Here is a 27906-nt window from a genome sequence, read left to right on the forward strand (position 1 = left end):
GGAGGAAGAAGAAGAGGAGGAGGAGGTGTTTATGGTAGAGGAAGAAGGAGAGGAGAAGGGCATGAAAGTGATGGTGGTGGTGGTGTCTGTAGTATTGATGGTGCAGGAGGGAGGAGGAGGAGGAGGAGGAGGAGGAGGTGTATATGGTAGAGGAAGGAGAGGAGGTCATGAGAGCGATGGTGGTGGTGGTGTCTGTAGTAATGGTGGTGCAGGAGGTGAAAAAGAGGAGAGGAGGAGGAGGAAAAAGAAGAAGAAGAGGAGAAGGAGGAAGAAGAGAAGAAGGAGGAGGAGGAGAAGAATGGCGTGGCCTGAAAAAGAACCCAAGCCTTGTGTCTTCTCTGCGGAAGTTTTGAGATTTATCTGTCCGAAGTTGCAGAAAATTTGCATCTTGCGCTGCACAATGGACTTTTTTTTAAGTATATACATATGAACGAGTGTGTGTGTGTGTGTGTGTGTGTGTGTGTGTGTGTGTGTGTGTGTGTGTGTGTGTTTAAGGTATTAGTTGTCGTAGAAGTGATAGAAACAGTAGAACATGATGTCGAAGAGTTGCAACTTAACCAGCAGCAACAGAAACAGCAGCAGCAGCAGTAAAAAGATCAATAGTATCAACTACTTAAACAAGACTCGTTATGTAGTAGTTTTGCGATAGTCGTAGTGGTTAATTAGAACTTCAATTGCTTATGCTTTGTTTTATTGATTTTCTTTTCGTATTCATGACAAAAAAAGGTACTGAATTCACTCGCTGTGTTAACGTTCTGCCCTGAGTTTGTGTGATAGTTTAATATTCTCTCACATTTGTGCCTCCCCCTCCTTCTCCTTCCTTCTCTCTATCTCCCGTATCTTACCTCCCTCCCTCTCTCGTCCTCCTCCCTGTAAACTAAAATGTCCCCTGCCGAGCTCTCTTTATGTCCTCCCTTGCCATCGCTCCTACCCCAGCTGTCAATATCCTCACCCCCCTGTACCGGCAAACTCAATTACCTGGGTCACAAATCATGTTCCAAATGTTTACCTCATCGACACTAATGAGATGCGCCTCAGGGAAGAATTAACATGATTCTGTCCTCGCTCCTGCCCGCCTCCTACAACGCCACCCCCGTCGCTACCCCCACCCTGCCACCACTATCGCTACGCCCTCCACCACCACCATCTATTGGCACCTATTGACGTCTATTGGCAATACACGGCCACCGACCTTGCTTTTTACCAATGATGCAATAATCCTCGCTGAGTCGCTACTGTTCTGATGAAGACTTTCGAGGGTTTGCACGAGGAAGTGAAGCCATTTGGACTAAGGCTAAGTTTTAGATGTTTGGAGACTTAATGGATGAAACGGTGGTCTGTTCAATGGTATGGTGAGTAGATCCTGTAGATTCTGGAGAGCTTTACTTTTCTTGGTAGCGTAATGTAAAAAAAACATCGGTTCACGTCAAGAAGTCGTCTGGCGGACTGGCTTGCCTCACGCTGCAATGGACTCGCTCAACACGACTTTGTCCTTTTAGATACACATGCAGAAGGAAAAGTCTCTTGTATCGCCTGTCGTAATTTATGGATGTGAGAAATGGGCACTAAATGTGACATGTTGATAAGAATTGATGCATTTGGTAAAATCATCTCTACAGAATCATGGAATATCGCTGAAATGACTTTGTGCCACCGATGCCAGATTATCGTACTTAGAGCCTCGTATTTACCGGTTTCTGAGACATAGCTACATCCAAAAACACCAATAATTAACCATTTTAACGATAACTATATATGAAGGCAGTTATTGCGGTCGAGGAGGCAGTGTTTGAGTCGGAAATCGGCAAACATAGGAGGCTGAATACGACAATCTGGCAACGTTGCTTTGTGCTAAGTCAGCGATTAGTCAGTGAGAGTGGATCGAGGCCAATTACCTGTATAATCCGTTTACGTAAACTCCGGCCACATGGACAGGCAGCACGACACACAGAGGTCGGCCCTGATCGCCGTGTTGTATCTGAAATAGATAAAGGGTACCCACAAAGCTCTTGCCTAGAACACGTCTATGGGTCCTGCCTGGAGGTACTTGGTATGGGAAGGGCGCCTGCATGGAGCCCTGCACGGACGGACCCCTGGGGATGGCGTCCTACGGTGGGCGATCATATTCCCCGGGTATGTCCATATTAACTGATGGTGCACAATTTTCATTATTATTATTATTATTATTATTATTATTATTATTATTATTATTATTATTATTATTATTATTATTATTATTATTATTATTATTATTATTATTATTGTTATTATTATTATTGTTATTATCATCATCATAATCATCATTTATTGCAGTAGTAACAATAGCAGCAGTAGCAGAAGCAACATCGTAATAATAACTAGAAGCATCGCCGGTATTGTTCATGATAAGGGCTGCAGCATCGGCCGCACACAGATGAGCCGCAGCCCCGTCATTACCATTCCCTTCACGCCGCCTCACTCAGTGCTTATCTCCCGCAGTTCCTCCCGGGCCGCCGCAGGTGCTGTGGCGGGGACGGTCGGTGGTGGGCTCCGTGGGGCCCGTGGGGGAGGAGGAGAGGACACACCTAACCTGCCGCAGCTCCGGGGGGCGGCCGTCCCCTGTCATCACGTGGTTGGAGGGGAGTCGGCGCCTGCCCCTTATCACTGCCAACTCTACCCTGGACCATGTTAGCGGTGCGTGTGTGTGTGTGTGTGTGTGTGTGTGTGTGTGTGTGTGTGTGTGTGCCCTCCCCCGTGCTTCCACACAGAAGAATGCACAGACATAATCAAATATTCATTACGTAAAAGTTTGTGCACGTATCTGAAATCAACCTAATCCATTGAATGTAAATGAATAGTGGAAGCATGAAGTGTGGATTTCATAACAGCGATAATTTTCAATCGCATACATACATACATATAGATAGATAGATAGACAGATAGAGAGAGAGAGATATATAGGTAGATGGATAGAGAGATGGATATATATACAGGTGGATAGAAAACACACACACACACACACACACACACACACACACACACACACACACACACACACACACACACACACACACACACACTCGCCATTTCTCGTGTGGGCTTTTTCCCTTCCTGTGCGCCGCGGCGTTCATTAGTCTGCCAAGAGGATTTGAAAATCACACACACGAGCAATTCTGAATAATCCTGTCCGTTTTTTTTTTCTTGCATGGAAAACCGAGTCTGACATTTTAATTTTCTTCTGACTCTCTCTCTCTCTCTCTCTCTCTCTCTCTCTCTCTCTCTCTCTCTCTCTCTCTCTCTCTCTCTCTCTCTCTCTCTCTCTCTCTCTCTCTCTCTCTCTCTCTCTCTCTCTCTCTCTCTCTCTCTCTCTCTCTCTCTCTCTCTCTCTCTCTCTCTCTGTCACACACACACACACACACACACTGAGAGAGTTGTAGAGCTGCTGGTAGGGAGGTGGAGAGGCCTTCTGACGCTGTTCCTTCCTCAGGTACCTACATCGCCGAGGCAACCGTATCTGTGCTGGCCACGCGGCACCTGCTGGACGCTTCCCTCACCTGTCACGCCCACACGCCGCGCCACGCCCACATCGACGGTGCGCCAGTCCTGCAGGGCCGTAGTACCTCCGTCTCCCTCAACATCACCCGTGAGTGTATGCAGGGCTATACGTAACGGTGTGTGTGTTGCGGATGAAAACATACATAATACCTTTTCATTACGTTACAGAGAAGCACAAAAGCAGTATTTGATAGAGCATAAGAACCAAAGGAGTGGTCAAAAGAGAAGTCGAGCTCCCCATGGCAACTCCTGTAAACCTAACATCACCTATCCTCTTTATCCATGAATAGATCTAATTTTGTTCAATGCAGTTTTTCGCATTGGCATTTACTACATTAGCGCCAAATTCATGCCTGAGCCTTTATTGAGTTGGAATTTATTTAAATTTAAGCCGCTTACCTGGTGTCCCAATCTGCTCTCTTACTTTTAAAATTCTATTGAAGCTTTATTGAAATTGAATATCAAGCGGCTCCGTTTTTTTGCCCGGAGCAGGAAGTAGTGACCAAATTAATGGATATTTGCTCGTTCTGCGCTAAAGTGTCCCAGAACATCCAAGGGCCGGCACCAGGTGATGAGGGAACATGAAGAGCATAAACGATATAATAAATAAATGTAAATAAATAAATAAATAAGTGACATCCTTTAGTATTATAGCATTAAAAGATAAAACGGTAAGTAATAAACTCTCATATCCCTCTCTTCCCTCTGGCCGGTGTCCCAGTGCCGCCCCAAAGCGTCAAGATCCTGGGCTCCCAATCGGCCGTGACGGAGGGCGCGACGCTCCGGCTGGTGTGTCGCTCCTTCGGCTCCCACCCGCCCGCGCGCCTCGAGTGGTGGCGCGGCGACTCTCCGCTCCCCGAGGTGACCCACGCCGTGAGTACCGAGCGGGGCTGTTATGGGTGGTGGTGTCTCCCCCACACACGTCCCGAAGCACACGGCAACCTACACACCCACGCCCTGCAAAGCTTATGTTACCATTACGTCACTTGCAGATAGATATATTGATAGATAGATAGAGAGACTTAGATATCTAGATAGAGAGGGAGAAATAGATAGAGATAGAGAAATAGATATGGAGATAAAGATAGATAGAGAAAGATAAAGATAGATAGATATACACATAGGTAGATAGATAGATAGATAAATATATAGATAGAGAGAGAGGGAGAAATAGATAGAGATAGATAAATAGATATGGAGATAAAGACAGATATAGAGGTAGAGAAATAGAAAGAGATAAAGATAGATAGATATACACATAGATAGATAGATATACACATAGATAGATGGATAGATAGATTGACAGACAAACAGACAGAGAGAGAGAGAGAACAACCAAGAAAACCAGACATTCAAACAGACAAACAGACAGGCACGCGCACACACACTTCTCCCCCACTGGAAAAACAACGCCTTCCACGGGACGAAGGGCCAGAGGGAAAACAAAACCCTTGATCCCTTCCGACTCCCTGCGAGAAGAATGAGTGAGGCCCGCTCCTCGCCCTAACAAACAACCTTCGTATGTCAGACGCACCAGCCACCCAGTCAGTCAGTCAGTCACCCAGTCAGTCAGTCAGTCAGATACTCAGCCAGTTAATCGGTCGGTCAGTCAGTCAGTCAGTCAGTCAGTTAGTCAGTCAGCCATTCAGTCAGTCAGTCAGATACTCAACCAGTCAATCGGTCAATCAGTCAGATATTCAGCCAGTCAATCGGTCGGTCAGTCAGTCAGTCAGTTAGTCAAACATCTAGTCAATCAGCCAGTCAGTCAGTCAGTTGATCAAAAATCCAGTCAGTCAGCCAGTCAGTAAATCAGTCAACAAGCCAACCAGCCAGTCAGTCAGTCTAATTTTTCAGCCAGTCAGTATGTCAGTCAGTCACAGCCCCTTTAAACACTCACCCTCTCTTTACCTAACCAAGGCTCCCTACCAAACTGCCTCCCCTTCCCCAACTCCCTTTAGAGCAGCATATACAACCCTCTAGTGTCCCTCGCGCATCCCGTCATTCTCCTGTCACACGCCCTCAGCCATCACAGTTACAACATTTCACTTCTCCTTCTCGCTCCACCGCCGCTTCGTCTTCCATCACTCTCCACCCACATCAGTATCTAAGCCACCTACTCAACCCTCTCTTGATCCCTCCTATTCCTCACACGACGCTACCTATCTACCTACGTGTAGTGTGGATGGAAAGAGGAAAGACTGACGTATAAGTGGATTGTTGGAGGTGGAGGAGGAATGAAAGTGGAGGAAATGAAGGGAAAGTGGCCGACATCACCTTTTCTCTATCCAAAAATTGCCGTTCCTGTATACAACACCCTTATCCTCCCTTCGCTTGCAACCCTATCGGAAACCATATACCTTTAACCCCTTGATTGTGGATTTCCTACAAGAAGACATCACCAAGCTACAGGAACGGAACAAAAAGTGGCTGATACAATTCATGCACCTTGGGAGGGAATATCCAGCACACCAATACCACATGGGAAACACTCCACTATCCACCACAGAGGCAGAGAGAGACCTGGGATTATATGTTACCAGGCTACCAGTGAAAGCCAAATCCGTGCCAATCGCAGCGGACGGGTTAAACAGTATCGATTTCTAGACTGGAGCCCCACAACTTACAACCTAACGTCTCCTATTTACCAACATCATCCTGGATCCATTACGCCAATACACAACGCACCACTACCTCCCCGCATCCATGACTCAATCACTCACTCACGACTGCCACACGTCCCTCATCCATCAGCGAACCGGTATGCATTCTTAAGTATACTACACCGCTTTGTCTTCTACCTAGCTTTATTGACAGCCAGATCCATAATGCAAGTGGTTTTCTTCTGTTTTTCATCTTTTGTGGTCCGGATAATATCACATAAGCTATCTATATTTCTTTTCTGTGCTTTTTCTCATTGACTACCCAACCTTCAGCCTCAGAAAAGGACCACATCTTTCCTGTAAGTCTACCTGTTTTCGTAATCCAACTATATCAAACACATACAACTCTCTGCATTTCTTTTCTGAGCCCTTTTACATTTGCTACCTATCCTTCAACCACAGAAAAGGACCCCGCGTATTTCCTATAAGCTTACCTGTTTTCGTTAACCGTCTATTATGAACACAACACTTTAAATTGCTCTTCTGTTTTCTTCGTCTACATCTACAACCCAACCAGAAGACATTGAGTGCTGTAAAATTTCTTCCTCTTCTTTACTCTAAATCCGGAACCCCCCCGAGCTGAGATTTGAGTTACATTCATTTCCTCTCATCCGGTAAGCATAAGATGAAAAACTACAATGTCTTTCTCCCCTGTCTTCATCCACGAGAAATCTGTCACAACCACATAACATCGCAACCTTTATCCTCTTTTTCGCTTCTCTTCAACACAACCAATCCAGCAAGAATCCCAAAACACAAACGGTATGTCTTCCTTTTCTGTCTTCATCCACGAGTAATCTGTCACAACCACATAACATCGCAACCTTAATACTCTTTTTCGCTTCTCTTCAACACAACCAATACAGCAAGAATCCCAAAACACAAAACAGAGCCCAACATTATTCCTCTCCTACTCCTCTGCCTTCCACAACCAGTCCATCACCTACACAGCATTACCTCCCTGTCTCCTTTGGCCAGATCGAGGACGGGGGCAACATAACCACAGCGACGATGACAATCCTAGTGAACAGACTCCACGACGGTGCTACCCTAACCTGCACGGCCTCCAACCCAGCGCTCTCCGTCCCACCGCTCACTGACACGGCCACCCTCACCGTCTATTGTGAGTATTCCAAACCACTGTAAAAGGAGGGAAGGGAAAGGATGGGTAGAGGGATGAGAGAGGAAAGAGAAAGAGGGCAGTATGATAGAAGGAGAGAAAGGAAAGGGAAGGTAGAGAAAGGAGAGAGGGAAGAATTGGTATGATATGGGTTGGGAGATATTAAAGGAAAGTAGGGTAAGGATTGAGAGAAAGAAAAGAAACCAGGAAGGAGGAAAAGGAAAGGCAGGAAAAGGGAAAAAAGAAGGAAGAGAAATTGTATGATATGGGATGGGGAAGGGAAGGAAGGGTAGGGGATTAAGAGAAGGAAGAGAAGGTAGTGTTAGAGATTGCAGAATGGCACACAGGCCTGGATTACGTAATAAGAGGAAAGTGAAAGCAAGATATCAGGTAAAAGGAAGAAAGAGAAAGCAAAATATGGAATAAAAGGTTAGAAGAAAAGGCAAGAATGGAAGTGGAATTCAAGAGAAGGAAAAAAATATTGGTGGTAGCAGGGAAGAGAAGGAAACAGGATATATGGTGGAAGAAAGGAACAGAGAGCAGATGTGTTGGGGGTGGAAGGGAAAAGAAAACGGGAAATGGCGTGGAAGGTAAAAAGAAAAGGCAAACTGGACGAGATAGTAGGGAAGAGAATGGCGGTCGGTGGATAGGAGGAGGAGAAGAGAAAGAGCTTTTTTTTTTTTTCAACGCGCTCCATCCTCAGTCATGCTCTCCGCCCTTCCTCTTATATTCCCTTCCTGACCGTCATCCTTTTGTTTCGTATGCATTGTGTGTGTGTGTGTGTGTGTGTGTGTGTGTGTGTGTGTGTGTGTGTGTGTGTGTGTGTTCAAGGGCAACAAAAGGAGTGTAAAAAAAAAAAACACTACTCGTCACTCCCATAACAGACAATAGTAAAGAATAGCCAAAACAGAGGTCAATTTTGGGTGCTATCAAGTGTACAAGGATAACGTTTTATAGTAATCAAAAGTGTGTTTGTGTGTGTGTGTGGGGGGGGGGGGGGGTTGCTTCTATCATCTAAAAAAAAAACTGAAATACCTGAGATGGAAATGGATAAACCAAGTCAAAAGGTTCTGTGCCGGGTATTATTTTGTTATTTCCCGTCCTGTCAAAAACTACACGTATCCACTCTCGGCGGCGGAAGGGATAACAAGCACACACATACCCTCTCAGCCATACAAAAGGTTCTGCGCCGGTTTTTTTTGTTGTTGTTGTTATTTCCCGCCCTGTCATGAGTTATACGTGTCCACTCTAGACGATGGAAGGGATACCAAGCACACATACCTTCTCAGCCATGCTCGTAATGACTAACGACCGAATTACTGTGATGCTTCCTGGCTTATCGCTGCTCCCGCCTTTACTGCCACACGCGTCATAGCATCAGTGCGTGGTAAACCTTCCCCCTTACCGCTTAGTGCATTGCCCGTACACGTATACCCATGACCCTTTCTTCTATAACAGCCCAATCCGCCCTTGTCACCCTCCTCCCTTTACAGGCGCTCTGGTTAGTTTTTCTTCTGAGGAGAGGATACGGGGGAGATTGAGGTGGAAGAGGGAAGCGAGTAAAGAGGAATATGTTATCTCTGGTAGTGTTCTTTAAAATAATGGTCGTGACACATAGCTGCGAAATACCTCTCTGGTTGCTCGTCCACCACCTCCAGCAGACTCATTAATTAATTCCGGTATGAGGTGTGACACTGTTTGCCGTGCCATCAATAGGCTTTCAACGGGGTCGCGAGCCAAATTTGTACCGCATCAAAAAAGAAGCTTGCATTCAATTTACCTTTTATATACGGACGATTGGGTGAGAATTAGTGAAGGTTCAATGGTTCAATTTTACAGATGTGGAATGATTAATGACAACAGTCGAATCATATGTTTCAGGACACGTCAGTCTAGTTGCTGATATGCCATTTTCTTGCTGACATGTTTCTGTTGGCACGTGTCCACTTTACGCTGAAGGAAAGTGATTTTTTTATGGCCAGAGTTTATGTGTATGGCCGGGCCGTAAACTGTGAATGCGCTGTTTTTGTATATTCGCCCGTTTTTATGTGTTTGTTTGCTTGATTGTGTGTGTATGTGTGTATCTGTGTGTGGGGTGTCTGTGTGTGTGTGTGTGTGTGTGTGTGTGTGTGTGTGTGTGTGTGTGTGTGTGTGTGTGTGTGTGTGTCCCACTTACCTCGTCGTCACCTCCTGCAGCACACGCCGGGGTGGTGGTAAGAGCGGCCGCCCCATCGCTGGCGTGTCATCAAAGGCCGTGACGAGGTGTATAAATGCTAATAAAGGAGATGAGACTGTGTTGCCACCGGCCAAGCATGACGTGATTGTGCCATTATGTATTATGGATGGTAAAGGTATTCAAATGTTTTAGTTGTGGCCATTGATAACAAATGCTTAATGATTATGCGTAATGCGGTGAATATCATCATTAGGCCGGGAGAGTTATCGTACAGCCGCAGATAATACAATAGTGGATAGTAAAACGGGAAAGATAGTATTATGAAGCCAGAGTTACCGCCAATAATAGTGAAGGATGAAGGGAAAACTTTACTATATTATGCGAGTGAAAGCTGTGAATAGAAGATTGCTTCGATTTTTAACACTTGAACTTCAACCGTATCAGTTTGTGGGAAAAAAGAGTTGTGCCTGGGCTGGTGGAGTATTGATAAGGGAAAGAAAACTCACCACACGAATATAATCCTCTTACTGATTCAACCTGGGAATGAGAACCGCACCAGCAAACCTTCGACCTTCGAGTTAATGCAGTGGTGATGAGCACAAGTTTCTTCCTTCTCTCCTCTATTTCCATCTCTAATTCCACCTTTTCTTTTTAGCTTCTCCAATTCTACCTCAAATCCTACGTTTTCTTCTTAGTTTCTACTCAGTATACTGCTTCTGCCTAATCCTCAAATTCAACCTTTTCTTCTTACCTTCTACTCCGTATCCTGCTTTTTCTTCCTAATCCTCAAATCCTACCTTTTCTTCTTAGTTTCTACTCTGTATCCTGCTTCTCCTTCCTAATCCTCAAATCCTGCCTCCTCTTTACTCCTTCCATCTCCATTCCAATCCCCTGATACCTTGTTGAACTCTTTCGAAATACTGTAGGATTATCAAGACACCGCGCGTTCATAAATTGATAACTCCGCAGTAATCATAGCACACTTAATTAACACAATCACAGACCTTGCTGTTCCCTCATGACGAGCTGGATTGCAATTACTCGGTTAATCGTTCCTGAGATTATCCAGGAAGCAGCGACGTGACGGGGAGACACTTGCGGAGGCGGGGAGTGGCGCATCTGCATGTTGTCTTTCCTAATCTTCTTGAGTACTTGCCGCCGATTGAGTGCCGCCGAGGGTGTAATCTGTCATGGTGCTGTCACGGCTGAAGGCGCTGATTTTGGCTCCTGAGTGTATTGGACGCGATAGGGCTGTTGTGTGTGTGGTAAGGAGAAACGGGTATGTTGTGAGGCGAAACGAGTATGTGCTGAGGAGAATCGGGTATGTTGTGAGGAGAAACAGGTGTGTGGTGAGGAGAAAGAGGCATGTGGTGAAGAGAAACAGGCATGTGGTGAAGAGAAACAGGCATGTGATGAAGAGAAACAGGCATGTGGTGAAGAGAAACAGGCATGTGGTGAAGAGAAACAGGCATGTGGTGAAGAGAAACAGGCATGTGGTGAAGAGAAACAGGCATGTGGTGAAGAGAAACAGGCATGTGCTGAAGAGAAACAGGCATGTGGTGAAGAGAAACAGGCATGTGATGAAGAGAAACAGGCATGTGGTGAAGAGAAACAGGCATGTGGTGAAGAGAAACAGGCATGTGGTGAAGAGAAACAGGCATGTGGTGAAGAGAAACAGGCATGTGGTGAAGAGAAACAGGCATGTGGTGAAGAGAAACAGGCATGTGGTGAAGAGAAACGAGTATGTGGTGAAGAGAAACAGGCATGTGGTGAAGAGAAACAGGCATGTGGTGAAGAGAAACAGGCATGTGGTGAAGAGAAACAGGCATGTGGTGAAGAGAAACAGGCATGTGGTGAAGAGAAACAGGTATGTGGTGAGGAGAAACGAACTTGTATCTATTGTTTCCTAATCGTTGTAAGTCCTAACCACAGATTCAATGTTGTTAAGGATGTAGTCAATCATATATTACACGTATCGTAGTGTCAAGGGTTTAATATCGTCTCCAGCGTAAATTAGCCGAGAGGGAATATTATTGAAGCCTGTCTGATGGAGAGCGAAGTGAATGTGTGTGTGAATATCCGTCCTTGTGTTAGTGGGTTCTTGATAAGTATGATTTGATTTGATTGTTGTGTGCGTGTTCCAACGTTTAAGGGCAATTGCTCTTCTGAACTTGTTAAACTGAGTGTCTCCACCCTTCCCGCTGCCTCGCTACACATGACTTTCCACTCTCTCTCATCCCCGTGCTAGACGCTTTCAATATAAGAGTATCAAGACACCTGGTGATAACTCTTTCCACTTCTTTGGGGGGCAAATTTTTGCAGGAGCAGCGATTTTTGGGCCTTATTTTGCCTTTGATTGCCTCCTTAATGTAGAAAAAATAAGAAGAAATAGAAAGAAAGAAAGAAAAAACATGTATTGAAAGAATGAAAAAATAACGTATCGTGAAGTGACTCGTGTTTTCTGTCATTGATTTCAAACTCAATGAAAATGCGGTACTGTAAGAGAATTTGTGGTTGTTTTTTATAGCGCCTTGACAAACATTTCTTTGAATACTGTGACGTTCGTGAAAACATAAAGTATTGGGAGGTTGTGGTGCAGCAGCCGCCAGTAGGAAAAATAAAAGTATAAAGTCTGGCGTTAATGTTAGTGTCGAGCCCACATCCTTCTCCCTAATGTTTTCTCCTTCAACTAACTTACTCTTTAACGAGGTGAATACCAAGCCACCACGTCTGGGAGAGCGAAATTAAAGTTGTATTTCTGGAAACCTTTGTCCTCAGTAGCGGAAAAGCATCTCACCAGCATTTTGTTCTCTCTTATGCGTCATTTTCCCGGTAAAGAGGCCGATGAAGACTGAATACCGTGAGTAGATGCGTAGAAAATTATCCCTCCCTCATAACATCGGAGGTCATATATCGCCCTGAATAGAAAAAAAAAGTCCTAAAATCAAAAATATGTTCCCTGAGGTGACAAAAGAAACTGGAGGAAAAGTGTGAAGCGATTTTAAAGAAAGCAATATATGATACCAATTGAGCGGAGGTCACATAGCGCCCTGCATAGGAAAAAATGTCCTGAAATAAAAAAAAAATGTTCTCTGAGGTGACAAAAGAAATTGGAGAAAAAGTGTGAAGCGATTTTAAAGAAAGCAATATTTGATACCAATTGAGACACACACACACATAAGTCACACAAACAATCAAGCACACACACATCCAATAGAGCAACGGTCGGCGGGATATATATAAAATCTGTATCAATCGGCTGACCTGAATGATGGATTGATTTTAATCTTTCAGAGCGGCGTGAAAATGATGAATTATGTCCGCGGGCCAACATATAAATTTGTCAATACTGCCACAATGGTCCGCACGTCATAATTTACTGCCCGTATTGATGTATTAGACAACTGGTGGCGTGTGGCAGGTATGGCGAGGGGCGGGGAGCGGGGAGGTGTTCCGTTGGGTGTGTAAACGTGTGTGTGTGTGTGTGTGTGTGTGTGTGAGGGAATGGGTGGTGGTCTCTGTGTCTGTGTGGTGTTGGTATTAATGAGAAAAGAGGATAAATTACTCCCTGTATCACTATAAAAAAAAAAGGAGAAAATATGCACAAGGGGGAGGAGTTCGGCTGTGTCTGGTGGTGTGTGTGTGTGTGTGTGTGTGTGTGTGTGTGTGTGTGAGAGAGAGAGAGAGCATGGGATGGTGGTGTCTGTGCCTGTGCGGTGTTGGTATTAATGAGAAAGGAGGACAAAACACTCCCTTTATTCCCCTTCAAAAAGAGAAAAGGGAAAAAAGTTGTATAGGCTCATCTAATTTTATCCAGCGTATAGTGGAAAAAGAGTCTGTGTGTCTGTGCTTTTGTCAATGAGAAAATATTATATATTTCCTTAAACCCTCCAGAAAAAAAGAAAGAAAAATATTAATAAAGCACTTCTTTTACCCTAATATTCAGCAAAAATATCGATGGAACAAACTGTGATGACAACAATTCCGAAACAGCGGGTGCTATTTAATAAAAAGATTTATATAAAAATATGAAATAAAATCCGTTTCACTCCAAAAATCGCACAAAATATTTATCCTCACAATATATCCCTGCCTTAAAGGTCACAATGGAAACGTAAATAAATATATACATCATACTTATAATGCTTCATGGTAACAACACATAAATACAACCTCCGAGGATATACATAACATGGGTATTTTCCAACTAACAAGAACAACTTTATGGCTGGCTGTATATATAGGGAACATTTCTGCTAACGTAATTTTCGCTATATTTTTCTTACAGCAATACCTTGAAAAATCGTGCTTGTGTGATGATATATGAATCGATTAAACCAAACTTATTGTCATCGTTCGTTAGTAAATTACAGTGTTTACTAGCGATGCATATAATTAACTGATCGAAACCTCACAAACTGAATATATTGCCTCATAATTCTTGAGCTAGGCGCGTGACACAAGCCTGCAAAGTGATAATCAGTACTTAATCAATAATGAGACTTCTGTCATCCCCACACAAGCAAAAAAAAAAAAAAAAAAATCAGTGAACAATACATATCAATACATATAAAAAAAAAAGCTATTAAAAACTGTCATGTTTGGAAACGAAGAGTGAAACCAGCGTTGTCAGATTATCGTATTCACCACATTGTATTTATCATTTTTAAGCCACGACTGTCATGTTTACAAACGAAGAGCTAAAACCAATGTTGTCAGATTATCGTATTCACCACATTGTATTTATCATTTTTAAGCCTCAAACTGTCGTACCTTTTTTTTTTTTTTTTTTCAACAACAAAGGAGACAGCTCAAGGGTACAAAAAAAGGAAACAATAATAAAATAAAATAAACGCTACTCGCTGCTCCTACATAAAAGAATCAAAAGATGTGGCCGAAAGAGAGGTCAATTTCGGGAGGAGAGGTGTCCTGATACCTGCATAAATAACGACAGAAAATTAAAGTTAGCGTTAAAGCTGTTATTTATTGATGCTCTTTTTTTTTCCCTTTTTGCCGTAGTTATCGGTCCGAAACTACGAAAATACAATGCAATGAGTACGGTAATTTGCAACGCTGGCTGAAAACAATCACTCTCGTTATTATAAGAGACGCTACGAGGCTTTCCCAATGTGACTTAGGAGGGAACACCCGGGGCTCTCAGCGGGAATGCGTTCACTCGCCAAAATGAAACCAATCACTCGTTATTATAAGAGACGCTACAAGGCTTTCCCAGTGTGACTTAGGAGGGAACACCCGAGGCTCTCAGCGGGAATGCGTTCACTCGCCAAAATGGATCCTGCAGTACGTCTTTTGCTGATGGAGAGTCGGCTCGAGTCCCTGGGTCGAGTTATTGCTGTTTGTCGTGCGTGTCGTTCATTTGTTAGTACGGGACGCCTGCAAAGCATCAAAACTATTCCAAGGGCGCCAGCCTATCAATACGTCAAAAACCCAATCTTTTCAAAGCATCGAAAAGGTTTGAAAATTTGATGTAAAAATAGCTTTTTGCAGATTTGATGAAATGATGGGATCACTTTTTGACGCTTTGATGTTCCCTCGTTAGTACGTTCAAGGGCCGGGTGAGGGCGCGTCCTGACCCCACCGCTCTCTTGTTTCTTCATTGTCTAACCAAGGGCACAGGAATTCCCTTTTTTACGGATGAATTGTTTCGTAAAGAGTAAATTAGGAGTTGGCAATTAACCGGTGCTTACTGTGCTGGCTAAATTAGAATTATAATAGAAGAGAGAGAGAGAGAGAGAGAGAGAGAGAGAGAGAGAGAGAGAGAGAGAGAGAGAGAGAGAGAGAGAGAGAACGAAAAAAGGAAAGGAAAAAAAAGAGAAAGGAAGGAAGGATTGAATAAATGAATGAATGAATGAAGGAAGGAAGGAAGAAAGAAAGAACGAAAAGAAAGAAAGAAAAAGCGAAAAATGAGAGAGAGAGAGAGAGAGAGAGAGAGAGAGAGAGAGAGAGAGAGAGAGAGAGAGAGAGAGAGAGAGAGAGAGAGAGAGAGAGCAGGAGCCAAAATTTTCAAAAAGACCGGCTTCGCGATATCTTAATACGATTACGTTTCCCCAATAACTTTCCTTTGACAACTCATAAAAGAAGAAAACGGGGATTGTCTTTCGTCAACTAAGAGCCTCAGTGGCCAAGGTGAAGGCAAGGCATAAAGTTCGTGATGCTGAACTTGAATGTCTGAATCATTTCGCTTTTGTTCCATCTTGACTGAAATACATTAAATCTGAAATTCCTCTCTGCCAACCATGACAAGCGAGGTGCATTGGAATTAGGTGGAGTGTCTGTGCTTGTGTGTGTGTGTGTGTGTGTGTGTGTGTGTGTGTGTGTGTGTGTGTGTGTGTGTGTGTGTAAGTAGATGGATTGGCTGATGAACGCATGTGTCTTTGTGGATATTTTTATTTATGCTTATACATATCTGTCAACAAATCCTTTCTTTTTTTTTATGGTTGATATGCTGAACTAGGAATCCTTTTGAAATCTATATTCATTTTGACGCCACTCGATGCTCCTCTGCCGCTGTGATGTTCGTTTGTTTGATCGTCACCGTGTGCAAGGTATTTTTAATCAACGTAGGAGCGTGGAAGTGTCGTTTCGTTATTTGATGAATAGAATTGCATAAAAAATTCTAGCTTGCATTTTCCAGTTAACGGTTAAGAATGCGTGAAGGTTGCAAATGTTGGAGGACAGGGACGCGGTGGTGTGCAAGGCAAGTGTGAGGAGAGCGTGGCGGCACTGACACTGGAGCCAGGCTTAGGCGCGCTGACACATCCATAAACCATGAGTGGCGTGAGGCTGCAGCGCGCGACCGTTCTCTCAGTTTGCTTCCTCATGACCAGAAGCGGACGGCGTTGCATATTGCCGAGCACTCACCTAAACTATGACATTTAAGCAACAAAAAATTACGCACAAACTGGAAACGTGTGTCAGCTACGCCGGAAATATGATGCACAATTGGAAGCTAGTCCGCCAACACAACAAAGAGGAATATATGTGTGTGTGTGTGTATGTGTGTGTGTGTGTGTGTGTGTGTGTGTGTGTGTGTGTGTACATAATAATAGCTAAATATTTTGTGTATGTTTATATTTGTACAACCATTTCACCTTTTAACCTTGTGTGCCAAGTAAAAGCCTTCATTGTGTGCCTCGTGGAGCGCTCCCTTTGAAGTATGAGTAAGCGTCTATTTTCCTTTTTCCTTGCGCCATACATTAGCATTTAAGATACACCTGTCATGATGTATTCCGCGCTGCCTCCGAACGCGGCTGGCTGTGGCTGATGCGGCGAGATAACTTTACCGCTCTGACGCCACCTGCAACACGCGGGGAGCCGGCTGCTGCTTATACGCCTCTCCTTCCCACTTTTGTTCCTTTTATTTCTTCACTATCTCCCACACTCACACACACACACACACACACACACACACACACACACACACACACACACACACACATAGTTACAGGTAAAGGTTTAGTAGCGGTCCACTTAACATCGGAAATAGGACAAAAAAAACTAGTAATTCCCGTGCATTGCGTCATTTACCTGTCGAACGTGTACCTGGTTATTTACGGAGCGGCTAATTACTTCACCTTAATGACATCTCGTTGCGTCAGTTTCTCGTCGTTCGCTTACTGACTCAGAACCAAACGTAATTGATAAAGAAAAACAATGGCTTGCTGTTTTTCCACTTGCTTGTTTTTAGTGTTTTGGAACCGTGAAAAAATAACTTAAGTGTCTTTTAATAGGGGCAGTAAGTAGCGGGCTTTTTTTTCATTATTGTTTTCTTCTTTTTTTAAGCCCTTGAGCTGTCTCCTTTGCTGTAAAAAAATAAAAAATAAACTTTCTATTCTGTATTTTTAGGTTCTCAAGTTGGCTAAATGAGACTTCTACACACACACAAAAAAAAAATCTCTCTCTCTCAAGCGGATGAAGCTATTTTAAAGGCAGGCTTATTGACAGGAGACGCAGGGCTTAAGAAAACCAGGTGTAGCCTCCACACCCCTACACACACACGCACACACACACCAGATCGACAGACAGATAGCTACATAAAGACTGAGACAAAGACAGACAGGTAAAAAGAAATGGACAAGTTCCTCATCCATAAAAACTATTTGACGTGGGATCCTGTCTGCATTTTCACCCGTCCCTTCTCCTAACCACTCCAGTCTGAATAAGCAAAAGAGACGGAGAGGAGCCAGAGAACACTTATGCGAGGGCGGGAGGGGTGGAGTCGAAGGGTGGAGATAGAAAGTTATAAATGGTTGTAATATTGTGCGGGGTGAGGGAGAAGTAAGAATCGACGAAGAGGATAAATGAAAGGGAGAGAATAACAAGAGGAAGGAGTGGAAAGAGAAGAAAAACGACAGAAATGAAGGAGAAGAAAAGAAAAAGTGGAAATAGAAAAAATAAAGTGGAAATAGAAAAAAAATAGAAATAGAAAAAGAAGAAGAAAAAGAAAAAAGAAGAAGAAAAAGAAGAAGGAAACAGAGAAAGAAAAAGAAGAAGAAGAAGAAGAGAACGAGCAAGAAGAAGAAGAAGAAGAAGAAGAAAGATAAAAAGAAAAGGAAATGAAAAAAATAATAAAAGAAAGAAAGACAAGAATGTAAAAAATAAGAAGAGAAAAGAATAAAAAGAAAAAAGAGAAGAAGGAAGAAGAAAAAGAGAAACAAATGCAGAAACAGGAGCGAAATAATAAAGAAAAAAGAAAAACGTCCAAAAAAGTTTAAAATTCTGCTTGAAGACAGACACAGACATTTTGCCCTTTCCTCTGTAAATGTCATTGGCGCTTCTTTATCTCCTTTTATCAAAGAATCTGGTTGTAAGTCACTGATTTCTCAACTTATAACAATTTATAGCCTGTGTCCTTTAAATACCAGGCAATAAATCGATAATGTTCCTCACCTGCCGAGCGCGAAAAAAAGAAAATATGAAAAAGAACGGACCTTTACCTGTATTACGACGCGACATTCCTCTCCCTTTAAATAGCAAATGTCAGTACAACTCACGGCTTTACCAGGGAGCCGCAGAAAAACCTTCGTGAAAACATTGCTACATAGACTCGGAGGAAAATCACACCTTTCATCAGAGCTTCTAAAAATATGCAAGTGATAAAAATGTTCGACTTGGAAACTCCCATCACACTCGTTCTCATTATTTCAACGTTTCAGTATTTTACGTGACAGTTGCCAGAGAAGTCCTGGTGTGTATAATGTTTCTCCCTCTTATATGTTATTCAAGACAAATGAAAGAAAAATGGACTTGACAATGGGAATGATTAAAGCTCATCTGACCAAGACTTCCGTGGGCTGCGGATGCGGACTAGACGGTGGCATTAGATTTAATTAAGGGCGAGTTTAATTAAAGGCAAGTTGTTTGTGACCCGATAAGTTTTGTGGTGGCTGTCGTCTAAACACACACACACACACACACACACACACACACACACACACACACACACACACACATACACACTGATTATATTGCCTCGTTCGTCCTCCCAGTGCACATTAAAGTTATATATAAAAAGAATGAGAGAAAAAATAACAAAATAAAAACAACTCGAATAGCGCTAACATCTATTCCGTGTGTGAAAAGAATTACTAAACACGAGGGAAATATTTAGCGCTTTCCAGAGGCGTTTCAGAGTAGTTTCAAAATGTTCGCAGTGGTGACCTATTCCCCCTTGACCTTTACCTGTGTATCAATAGAAGTGGTGAAAAAAATGGTGTCCTTGGTCTCTTTTTTAATATATTTCTTTGGTGCATAGACATGATGGAAGAAATAGAAGAGAGTTTGGCCGCCGGAGAGACAGATAGATAGACATTGACAGACATGAAACTAGAAAGAAACATGTATAGAAAAAAAAAACAGAAAAAAAAGACATAGGGAAGCAGACGAACACGGAAAAATAGAAAAAAGAATGACAGAAACAGACAGAGAAAGACGGAACGTACCTCCCATCTTACCCTACCGAAGACAGAGACCGACAGAGACAAAGAAAACGGGGGACACAGACAGATAGAGGGACAGGAGCGGACGGAGACAGAGCGAGCGAGCGGAAAAATAGACCAAAGAATGACAGAAACAGACAGAGAAAGACAGAACGTAACTTCCCATCTCACCATTCCAATCCCAGACCGAAGACAGAGACAGAGACGAAGAAAACGGGAAACACAGACAGGTAGAGGGACAGGAGCGGACGGAGACAGAGGGAGGAAGCGAGCGGACAAGCCTTCCATCTCATCTCGGCTCACGGGCGCATAAACGATCTGTAGGTGTTGGGCCGAGAAGGAAGATTCCCTCCCAAGAGATTCCCGTCACCGTGAAAAGAAATATCTCGAGGTTCAATGACCCGTACCATTGATTTGTTGGGTATTTGGTGGCTAGCGGAGGAGGAGGAGGAGGAGAGGAGGAGGGAGAGAGAGAGAGAGAGAGAGAGAGAGAGAGAGAGAGAGAGAGAGAGAGAGAGAGAGAGAGAGAGAGAGAGAGAGAGAGAGAGAGAGAGAGAGAGAGAGAGAGAGAGAGAAGAGAGAAAGAGGTAGAGACAAACATAAACAAACATAAACACAAACAAACGAACAGACAAACACACACACATCCCTAAATACAGACAAACGGGGACGAAAAAAACAGAAACACAAAAGACAAACAGACAAGAACAAAACAGGAACCGAACAACAGACAGACAGACAGACAGACACAGACACCCAGACAAGTCTATATAAACATGGTGAGGATGATAAAAGAAGAATGGATATATATACGGATAAATCATGAGTGTCAGGCGGAGAAAAACAGGATCGGGGAAAAGGGAACAGAGCCACGTGAGCAGTTTGACCGGTGAAGAGGAAGGGATGCGAGCAGAAAAATATACGTGAATGAGGAAGAGATTTAGCAGGTGCAGACAAGTATGGGAAACTAAGAATAAGCGAAAAGAAAACGAGAAGAGGGAGAATAAGGTAAATACACTCGTTTGCTCGTGGAGTGGATGGAGAGAGAGGTAAAGAATGAGGGAATTTGAGCAAGCTGGTGAGGTGTATGATTTATGAGCAAGAGGGAAAAATGAAGAAAATAAAAACAGGAAAAGGTAGTGAAGTTATATAGACTCAATTGCTCATGTAGAGAATGGAAAGAAAGATAAAGATGAAGGGAATTTGGACAAGCTGGTGAGGTGTATGAATAAGGAGCAAGAGGGAAAAAGAAAGAAAATAAAAACAGGAAAAGGTAGTGAAGTTATATAGACTCAATTGCTCATGGAGAGAATGGAAAGAAAGATAAAGAATGAGAAAATATGAAGAAGCTGGTAGTGTATGAATAAGGAGCTAGAGGGAAAAAGAAAGAAAATAAAAACAGGAAAAGGTATTGAAGGTATATAGACTCAATTGCTCATGTAGAGAATGGAAAGAAAGATAAAGATGAAGGGAATTTGGACAAGCTGGTGAGGTGTATGAATAATGAGCAAAGGGAGAAGGAAGAAAATATTAACAGGAATAGGAAGAGTGATGGGGTATAGACTCATTTGCTCATATAGAAAATGGAAATATGAAGAATAAGGGAATTTGGACAAGCTGTTAAAGTATATGAATAATGAACAAAAGGGAAAGGAAGAAGAGAATGGAAAATGTAGGACAGGACAGGGACATGTACATATATATGGGGTGGAGAGGAAGCGAGTGGCCGAGCGCGTCAGGGAACCAACAAGAAAAGAGAGGAGTCTAGAAGTGTTAATTGGATCCTGTACTCCCTTTCTCCTTAACTACCGAAGTGTCCGAAGCCACTCACGGGATTACACCTCTCGCTGACCGACCGACATGCCACCCCCCTTCACTAACTCCCCCCCCCCCCGTACCTCCACAACCACCTTCCCTTACACCCACCTCACCTAGCCACCCCTCCCTCCCCGTACATTTCCCGGCCAGTAACTCACCCCTCCTTGATGTGGTGAACAGACATACATGCTGCTGTGATCTATTAGGGCCATGATAGATAGGTGCAACCATACTATTTTTTTTTTAATGTGGCGCCAGTTATTCTTGGGTCATGCTGCCCCCTGGAACTCATTCTTGATTCACTGGACGGTTTCTTCTAGAGTCCGGGTTGCTGGGTGTTCTTCTGGACAGCATGTGGGTAGTTTTAGGCCACTCGGCGGTGACTGAAAAATCCCAGGTGGTAGCGTGGGGATTCGAACCGACGTTATCCAAGGCGTCGTGAATGTGAGCCCAGCACGCTAACCACTCAGCCACCGCCTACCCGTTGGCCTATTAGTAGTAATCTGACGAAGAATGCTCCCCCCGCAATGCTATAGGCCACAAAATGAAGTACTGGCTGTCTACAACATAAAATAATAACCAGACAGCTCAACCAACACCTCCTAGTACCCGACGTGGAAGGAGTACTTAGTTACGGTAGCGATCAGGGTCAATTCGGAGCTAGGAGTGTAAAGAATATCCGGGGTAATCCAGGCCACCATTTAACAAGGGGCGCGGATGAAAGGAGAATGATGGACAGTCTCATTCCATAGGTGATCCCTGTACACCCAGCAGTAAATGGGTACCGAGTGTGTGTCTGGGGTTGTGTATCGCCTCCCAGGTACTCGAAGATCCATGAATATGCCGCTCCAAGCTCAGAACGAGGAGTTACCGGCCGGCGATTACGAGTCCAGCACGTGATCAGACCATGGAGAGAGAGAGAGAGAGAGAGAGAGAGAGAGAGAGAGAGAGAGAGAGAGAGAGAGAGAGAGAGAGAGAGAATTGTAATAGGGGTCCCAAAGTGATAAAATGATATATCGCTAGTCATCGTTTAGTCATCAAAGTTTTATGTCTTTCCCTGTGCAGCAGAATGGCATCAAGATAACTCGTTTTGTGTTGCTATGTGTGTTTTCTCTCCGAAGAGATAATGTCGAAATGATTGTGATAGATTACAATTCGTTTCGGTCATTAATCTTTTCTATTCAACATTTTTTCGAAACCCAAGGCTGCTCGTTTCTGCCTTTTATAGATATCAAACTCTGAGTCCTTTTGTTTAATTTGCAACAAGTTCTCACCCACTTTTGTTGCATAAAAATCAATTTGTATATATATATATTCTTTATGAACAAATATTTTTACGGAATACCATATTTTTTACTCTGTGAGAAGCTTTTTTTTAAATTCATTGATTCATTTTAATAACATGTAAGACAACCCTTTCTTTTTGATATATATACCAGCTAACGTTTACTCCCTCGTTCCCATAAGTAGCAATGTCTTTTATTTATTTATTTTTTGGCAACAAGCACTTACTCCTTCCCTTTCCCTTCCCCGCAGACGCCCCCGTGGTTGGCCTGTCGTTGGGTCGCTCCATGAAGGCCGACCTCATCAAAGAAGGAGACGACGCTTACTTCGAGTGCAGCATTGAGGCCAACCCGCCCTTCCATCGGGTCGACTGGCGCCACAACGTGAGTGCTCGGCAGCGGTTCATCGTCTTCCTCTTCGTTGTTGTTGTTCTCCTTCACGTCCTTTCTAACTCGCTTCTCTTGTTCCTGTTTGTTGTTGCTACTTACCTCTGCTCCCTTATCTTCTGTTACTCCTATGCCTTTTCTTCTTCCTCCTTCTCCATATCCTTCTCCTCGACCTCCTCCTCTTCTTCCTCCCTCTTCTCCTTTTTCTCCTCCATTTCCTTCTCCTACTCTTCTGCTTCCTGTGTTTTCTCATTTATTTTCATCTTCTTCCTTTTCTACCTCTTCCGCCTCCTCTTCCTCTCCCTCCTTCTCCTCCTCTTCTTCTTTCTGCTTTTTCTCCTTTATTTTCATCTTCCTCTTTTACCTCTTCCGCCTCTTCTTCCTTTCCCTCCTCCTCTTCCTCCTCTTTCTTCTCGTCCTCCTTTTCTTCCTCCATCTCCTTCTTCTTTTCTCCTCCTTTTCCTTCTCCTCCTCTTCTTCTTCCTGGGTTTTCTCCTTTATTTTCCTCTTCTTCCTCTTCTACCTCTTCCGCCTCCTCTCCCTCCTCCTCCTCCTCCTCCTCCTCCTCTTCCTTCTCATCCTCCTCCTTATCGCCCTCCTTCTTATCCTCCTCCTCCTTATCATCATCATTTCATTAGTTTTATCTCATTTTACTCCATTTCCACTTCTTTGTCTTTCTCTCCTCCCTTCTCCCTTCACTTGCTCAGCTTCCCGCGCTCCTCCGGCCTCATAACTGGACTCGTGCGTCTCTGCCTCACACTTTTCATTTTTATCTCCTCGTTTCGTTTATCCTCTGACTTCGAAATGTCAAGTCCTCCTTATTCGCTGTCCTTACCCTCACTCCCTGCCCTGGAGAAAACAAACACTTCAAGCTTTCATAACATTCCTCACGGCTATTTTCACTTCCCGGGGGGTTGGCAGTAAACATTAGTGGAGTTGTTTTAAGGATGTGACATATTTTAACATCATAAGGTTTAATCTACGTTCCAAGTTTAATCATTCCATATAAAAATGAACCCTTCACGAACCCTCTACGCTGAAAATTGGGGTTTATATTAGCATTTCTGGACATTATCGATCACTCCATGGCACATTTCCAGAGCATAAACACATTCAGATCTCAAAATGCGTTCAAACTGTTACAGAACCTTAAAAAAAAAAACAAGCATTACCCAAGAAACAACGCAATCTACATCTGTCAACAAAGTCTGTATTAATTAACATAACCCTTGGGTCAATACAAACACTCCCCCCCCCCCCACACACACACACACACAAACACACACATACAGTTGTCGATGCGCTGCCTAGGTGAAGACAAACTGAGGTGTGTTTTAATATTTTTCACCTTTAACCAGACCAGGAGAGGCACGTCAAGAGAACACAGGTGGTGGTTAGAAAAAAAAAAGAGAAAGTAAAGCCCTCAGGTACTGGTAGACCTAAATGACAACCCAATAAAAAACGTTAATGAGAAGCTTGTCAGTGCTGTCCCACCTGCACGGGTCGTTGTTACCTGTAATGAGGAGGGGAAGGCAGGTGATCTCAGGACGGGATGCCGGGAAGGGTCGGAGGAGGCGGCGACCTTCCTGCTGCGAATGGAACACGAGGCTCATAAAAGAAAATAATGGAGTCGTAAATAGCGTTCATGAAGCACATATAATAAAAGGAGAAAGAGTTATTTTTATTACTGGGAATTTACTAATGATATCCCGACTTTTGAGAGTAATTTATTTTTCATTTAACTTTTTTACAAATTTACAAAGATATCCCTACTTTCGAGAGATTAATTTATTTTTCATTTAACTTTTTTTTACAGATTTACAAAGATATCACGACTTTTGAGATTAATTTATTTTTCATTTAACTTTTTTACAAATTTACAAAGATATCCCTACTTTCGAGAGATTAATTTATTTTTCATTTAACTTTTTTTTTACAAATTTACAAATGATGTCACGACTTTTGAGAGTAATTTATTTTTCATTTAACTTTTTTTACAAATTTACAAATGATATCCCGACTTTTGAGAGATTAATTTATTTTTCATTTAACCTTTTTAACTGAATGTTCGGAATTCTGCGTAACGGGAGTTTTATTTGATTCACACCTATACGCGCGCGGCACAGCGGTCCTCTGTTAGACTTTGGCCTGGATCAGTGATTTTACCATTTCACTTTTTTTTTTTAACCGTATACTCTAAACCTTTTTTTTTTTTTCACAGCAAAGGAGATAGTGCAAGGGCGTAAAAAAACAAACAATAATGAAAAAAAAAGCCCGCTACTTACTGCTCCTGAATAGAGTAGACGTGCATACCGCGCCTGCTGTGTGCTCGGCCTGACAAATATCATCGTACTCAATTGCATCTGGAGTGTAACTTTTCACCGCTTTATCATACGTATAGTCAATAAAACCAACATCACCCTTGCGTCAACATACACACACATTACCCTTGCTGAATGTTGAGAGCTGGTATTATGTCATCCCTTCTCTCTGCTTGGGGGATCACAAGCTTTATACTGAGGGGGTTATTTTTACATTTTCACATTGAGCCAAGACCTTTTTGTGTTGCCTCGAGCCTTCCACAACACAGAGGCAGCATTACTAAGCGCACCACAGCAGGCATTTTCCTTTGTTTCATGGAGGAGGTGACCTTTTTAAAAAACTATAGAAATATGTGGGTAATTTTATCCTCCTGTGTGTATCTGTCTTTTTATTCACTTTTTTATGCTTTAGAAGTTCAGAGTTATTACTTATTCATATATATATTTTTTTCATGGTTTTGTTTTCAGTATTTAATTTTAAACAAACATCCGAGCTCGGTGACATATGACCTCTTGTAGTGGCGCCCAGAGTTCCATTAGTCATTCAGCGCGAGGCCTGACTGTATTGCAGGGCGTGGAGCTGGTGCACAACATGAGCGCCGGCGTGGTGATGAACGGCCTCAACCTGGTGCTGAGGAACCTGCAGAGGGAACAGTCGGGGTCCTACACTTGCACTGCCGCCAACAACGAGGGGCGCGTCACCAGCAACGCCGTACTGCTCTCCGTCAGGCGTGAGTATCCCGAGGAGGTGACGGCGGGTTGGAAGGGTGTGGGGCAGCGTTGCCATATTATCGTATTCACCACATCGTCTTTATTACTTTTAAGCCTCAAACTCTCGTACCTACACAAATAACGATAGAAAATTGAAGTTAGCGTTAAAACTCCTATTTATTGATGCTTGTTTATTTGTTTTTGCATTCGTTATTGGTCAGAAACTACGAAACTGCAATGCGATGAGTACGATAATTTGGCAACGCTGGTGTGAGGGGAGTCATAGTTACCAGTCGAGTTAGCAAATGGTAGAGAGAGTAGTTTTAGTTAGTAATTGTGTTAGCGAATGAAGTGAATGCAGTACCAGCCGTGTTAGCAAATGGTGTAGAGGTCAATTATAGTTACCAGCGAGTTAATGAACGTTGCGAAGGCAGTTGCAGTTAAGTTATTAGCCGGGTTAACAAAGGTTGGTATTGTTTTAAGAAGTGTAACTCATGCATGCACATCTTTTTTTTTTTTTCTTCTTTTTTACATCAGAGACACGGTTCAAGGGCAACAAAAAGAGTATAAAAAAAAGCCCGCTATTTGCCGCTCCTATAAAAGATAAAAGTAAAGAGTAGCCAAAAGAGAGGTCAATTTCGGGTTTAGTGCACTCCTAGCTATTTTCTTTTTTTTGCCACACGAGGAGGGTTGATGATAAGTTGATGTCTGGCTGTCTTTCTGTCTGTCTTGTTTTCCGTCTGTTTGTAAGCGTCTGTCTGTCTATCTCTCTTTCCTGTGGCTGGTGGGATTTCGCCATGTCGGAGGCTTCTGATTTTAATGTAGGTATGTTATGCAATCTTATTAACTGGCAATATTATAAACTATCACGAGACTAATTATGTAATGTGCAATGCAGCCCTTGAACTGACTCCTCTGCTGTAAAAAAAACAAAAAACAAAAAAAAACAGTCAACGTTAATAGAAAATAAATCAAGGGCGAGAGCACGGACTGAGGAACGTATTGGTAATCCTCGCTCAGGTACGGGTTTCGCTTGATTATCTACACCTGTCAGGACTCACGATGGCTTACTACCCCACCAGTCAGGATTCAGGATAGTGTTGTCATAGCACTTAACATGAATTCACTCTGAGTTTCTCCATCACTCTATATATACATTTATTTTTTGCTAACTGTTATTTCTCTTTTTTTTTATGCCGGAACCAACAGCTATTTCCGTTCAATTTCTTATCATTTTATCTTTTTACTTTATTTAGATTCTTATGTTTGTTTTCTTTGCAGGAGCAGTTTATATAGCGGGCTTCTCTTTTATCTATGGGTTTTTTGCATCTATCTCTTGATCTGCTTCCTCTGTCGTAAATAATAAAAAAAAACCATGTGGTAATTATCAAGAAGTATAATAAAATGAAATGTCCAAACTATCTTCTCTTTTATATATGTTTTTGCGTCTGTCTCTTAAACTTCTTCCTCTGCCGTAAAGAATATACAAACATGTGGTAAATATCTGCAAGTATACCTCATGAATTCCTTAAATGTCAAATATAATAAAATGAAATGTCCAAACTAGCTTCTCTTTTATATATGTTTTTTTGCATCTATCTCTTGAACTGCTTCCTCTGCCGTAAAGAATATAAAAAAACCATATGGTAATTACCAGCGAGTATACCTCATGAATTCCTTAAATGTCAAGTATAATAAAATGAAATGTCCAAACTAGCGGGTGGTGAGATTCCTACCCCCCCCCCACCACCACCACCACCCAGGGCCAACAATCAAGCGACTAATGGAACCAAATACTGACAATACGCAATCAGCCCGGCAGGTCGCATGTTATTACCCCTTGATTTCCTTTCTATTAACGTTAAATATTGCTGCCAAATTGCGCGACATTGCTTAATTAAAGTCTCGTGCCGGCTGATGATACCTCATGATTACCG

General features: G+C 42.9%; 1 protein-coding gene across 1 annotated transcript in view; it reads left to right on the forward strand.

Annotated features, from left to right (window-relative positions):
- LOC127007023 (nephrin-like) overlaps nucleotides 1-27906 on the forward strand; it is a 72577-nt gene that overhangs the window by 33531 nt on the left and 11140 nt on the right. The window contains exons 3-8 of the mRNA XM_050877503.1: nucleotides 2479-2673; nucleotides 3467-3622; nucleotides 4256-4407; nucleotides 7173-7317; nucleotides 22804-22934; nucleotides 25830-25989. Of these exons, the coding sequence (XP_050733460.1) occupies nucleotides 2479-2673; nucleotides 3467-3622; nucleotides 4256-4407; nucleotides 7173-7317; nucleotides 22804-22934; nucleotides 25830-25989 (939 nt within the window). The remainder of the gene's footprint in view (nucleotides 1-2478; nucleotides 2674-3466; nucleotides 3623-4255; nucleotides 4408-7172; nucleotides 7318-22803; nucleotides 22935-25829; nucleotides 25990-27906) is intronic.

This window comes from Eriocheir sinensis, chromosome 34, assembly GCF_024679095.1.
Source record: "Eriocheir sinensis breed Jianghai 21 chromosome 34, ASM2467909v1, whole genome shotgun sequence".
In the NCBI taxonomy this organism is placed as follows: domain Eukaryota; kingdom Metazoa; phylum Arthropoda; class Malacostraca; order Decapoda; family Varunidae; genus Eriocheir; species Eriocheir sinensis.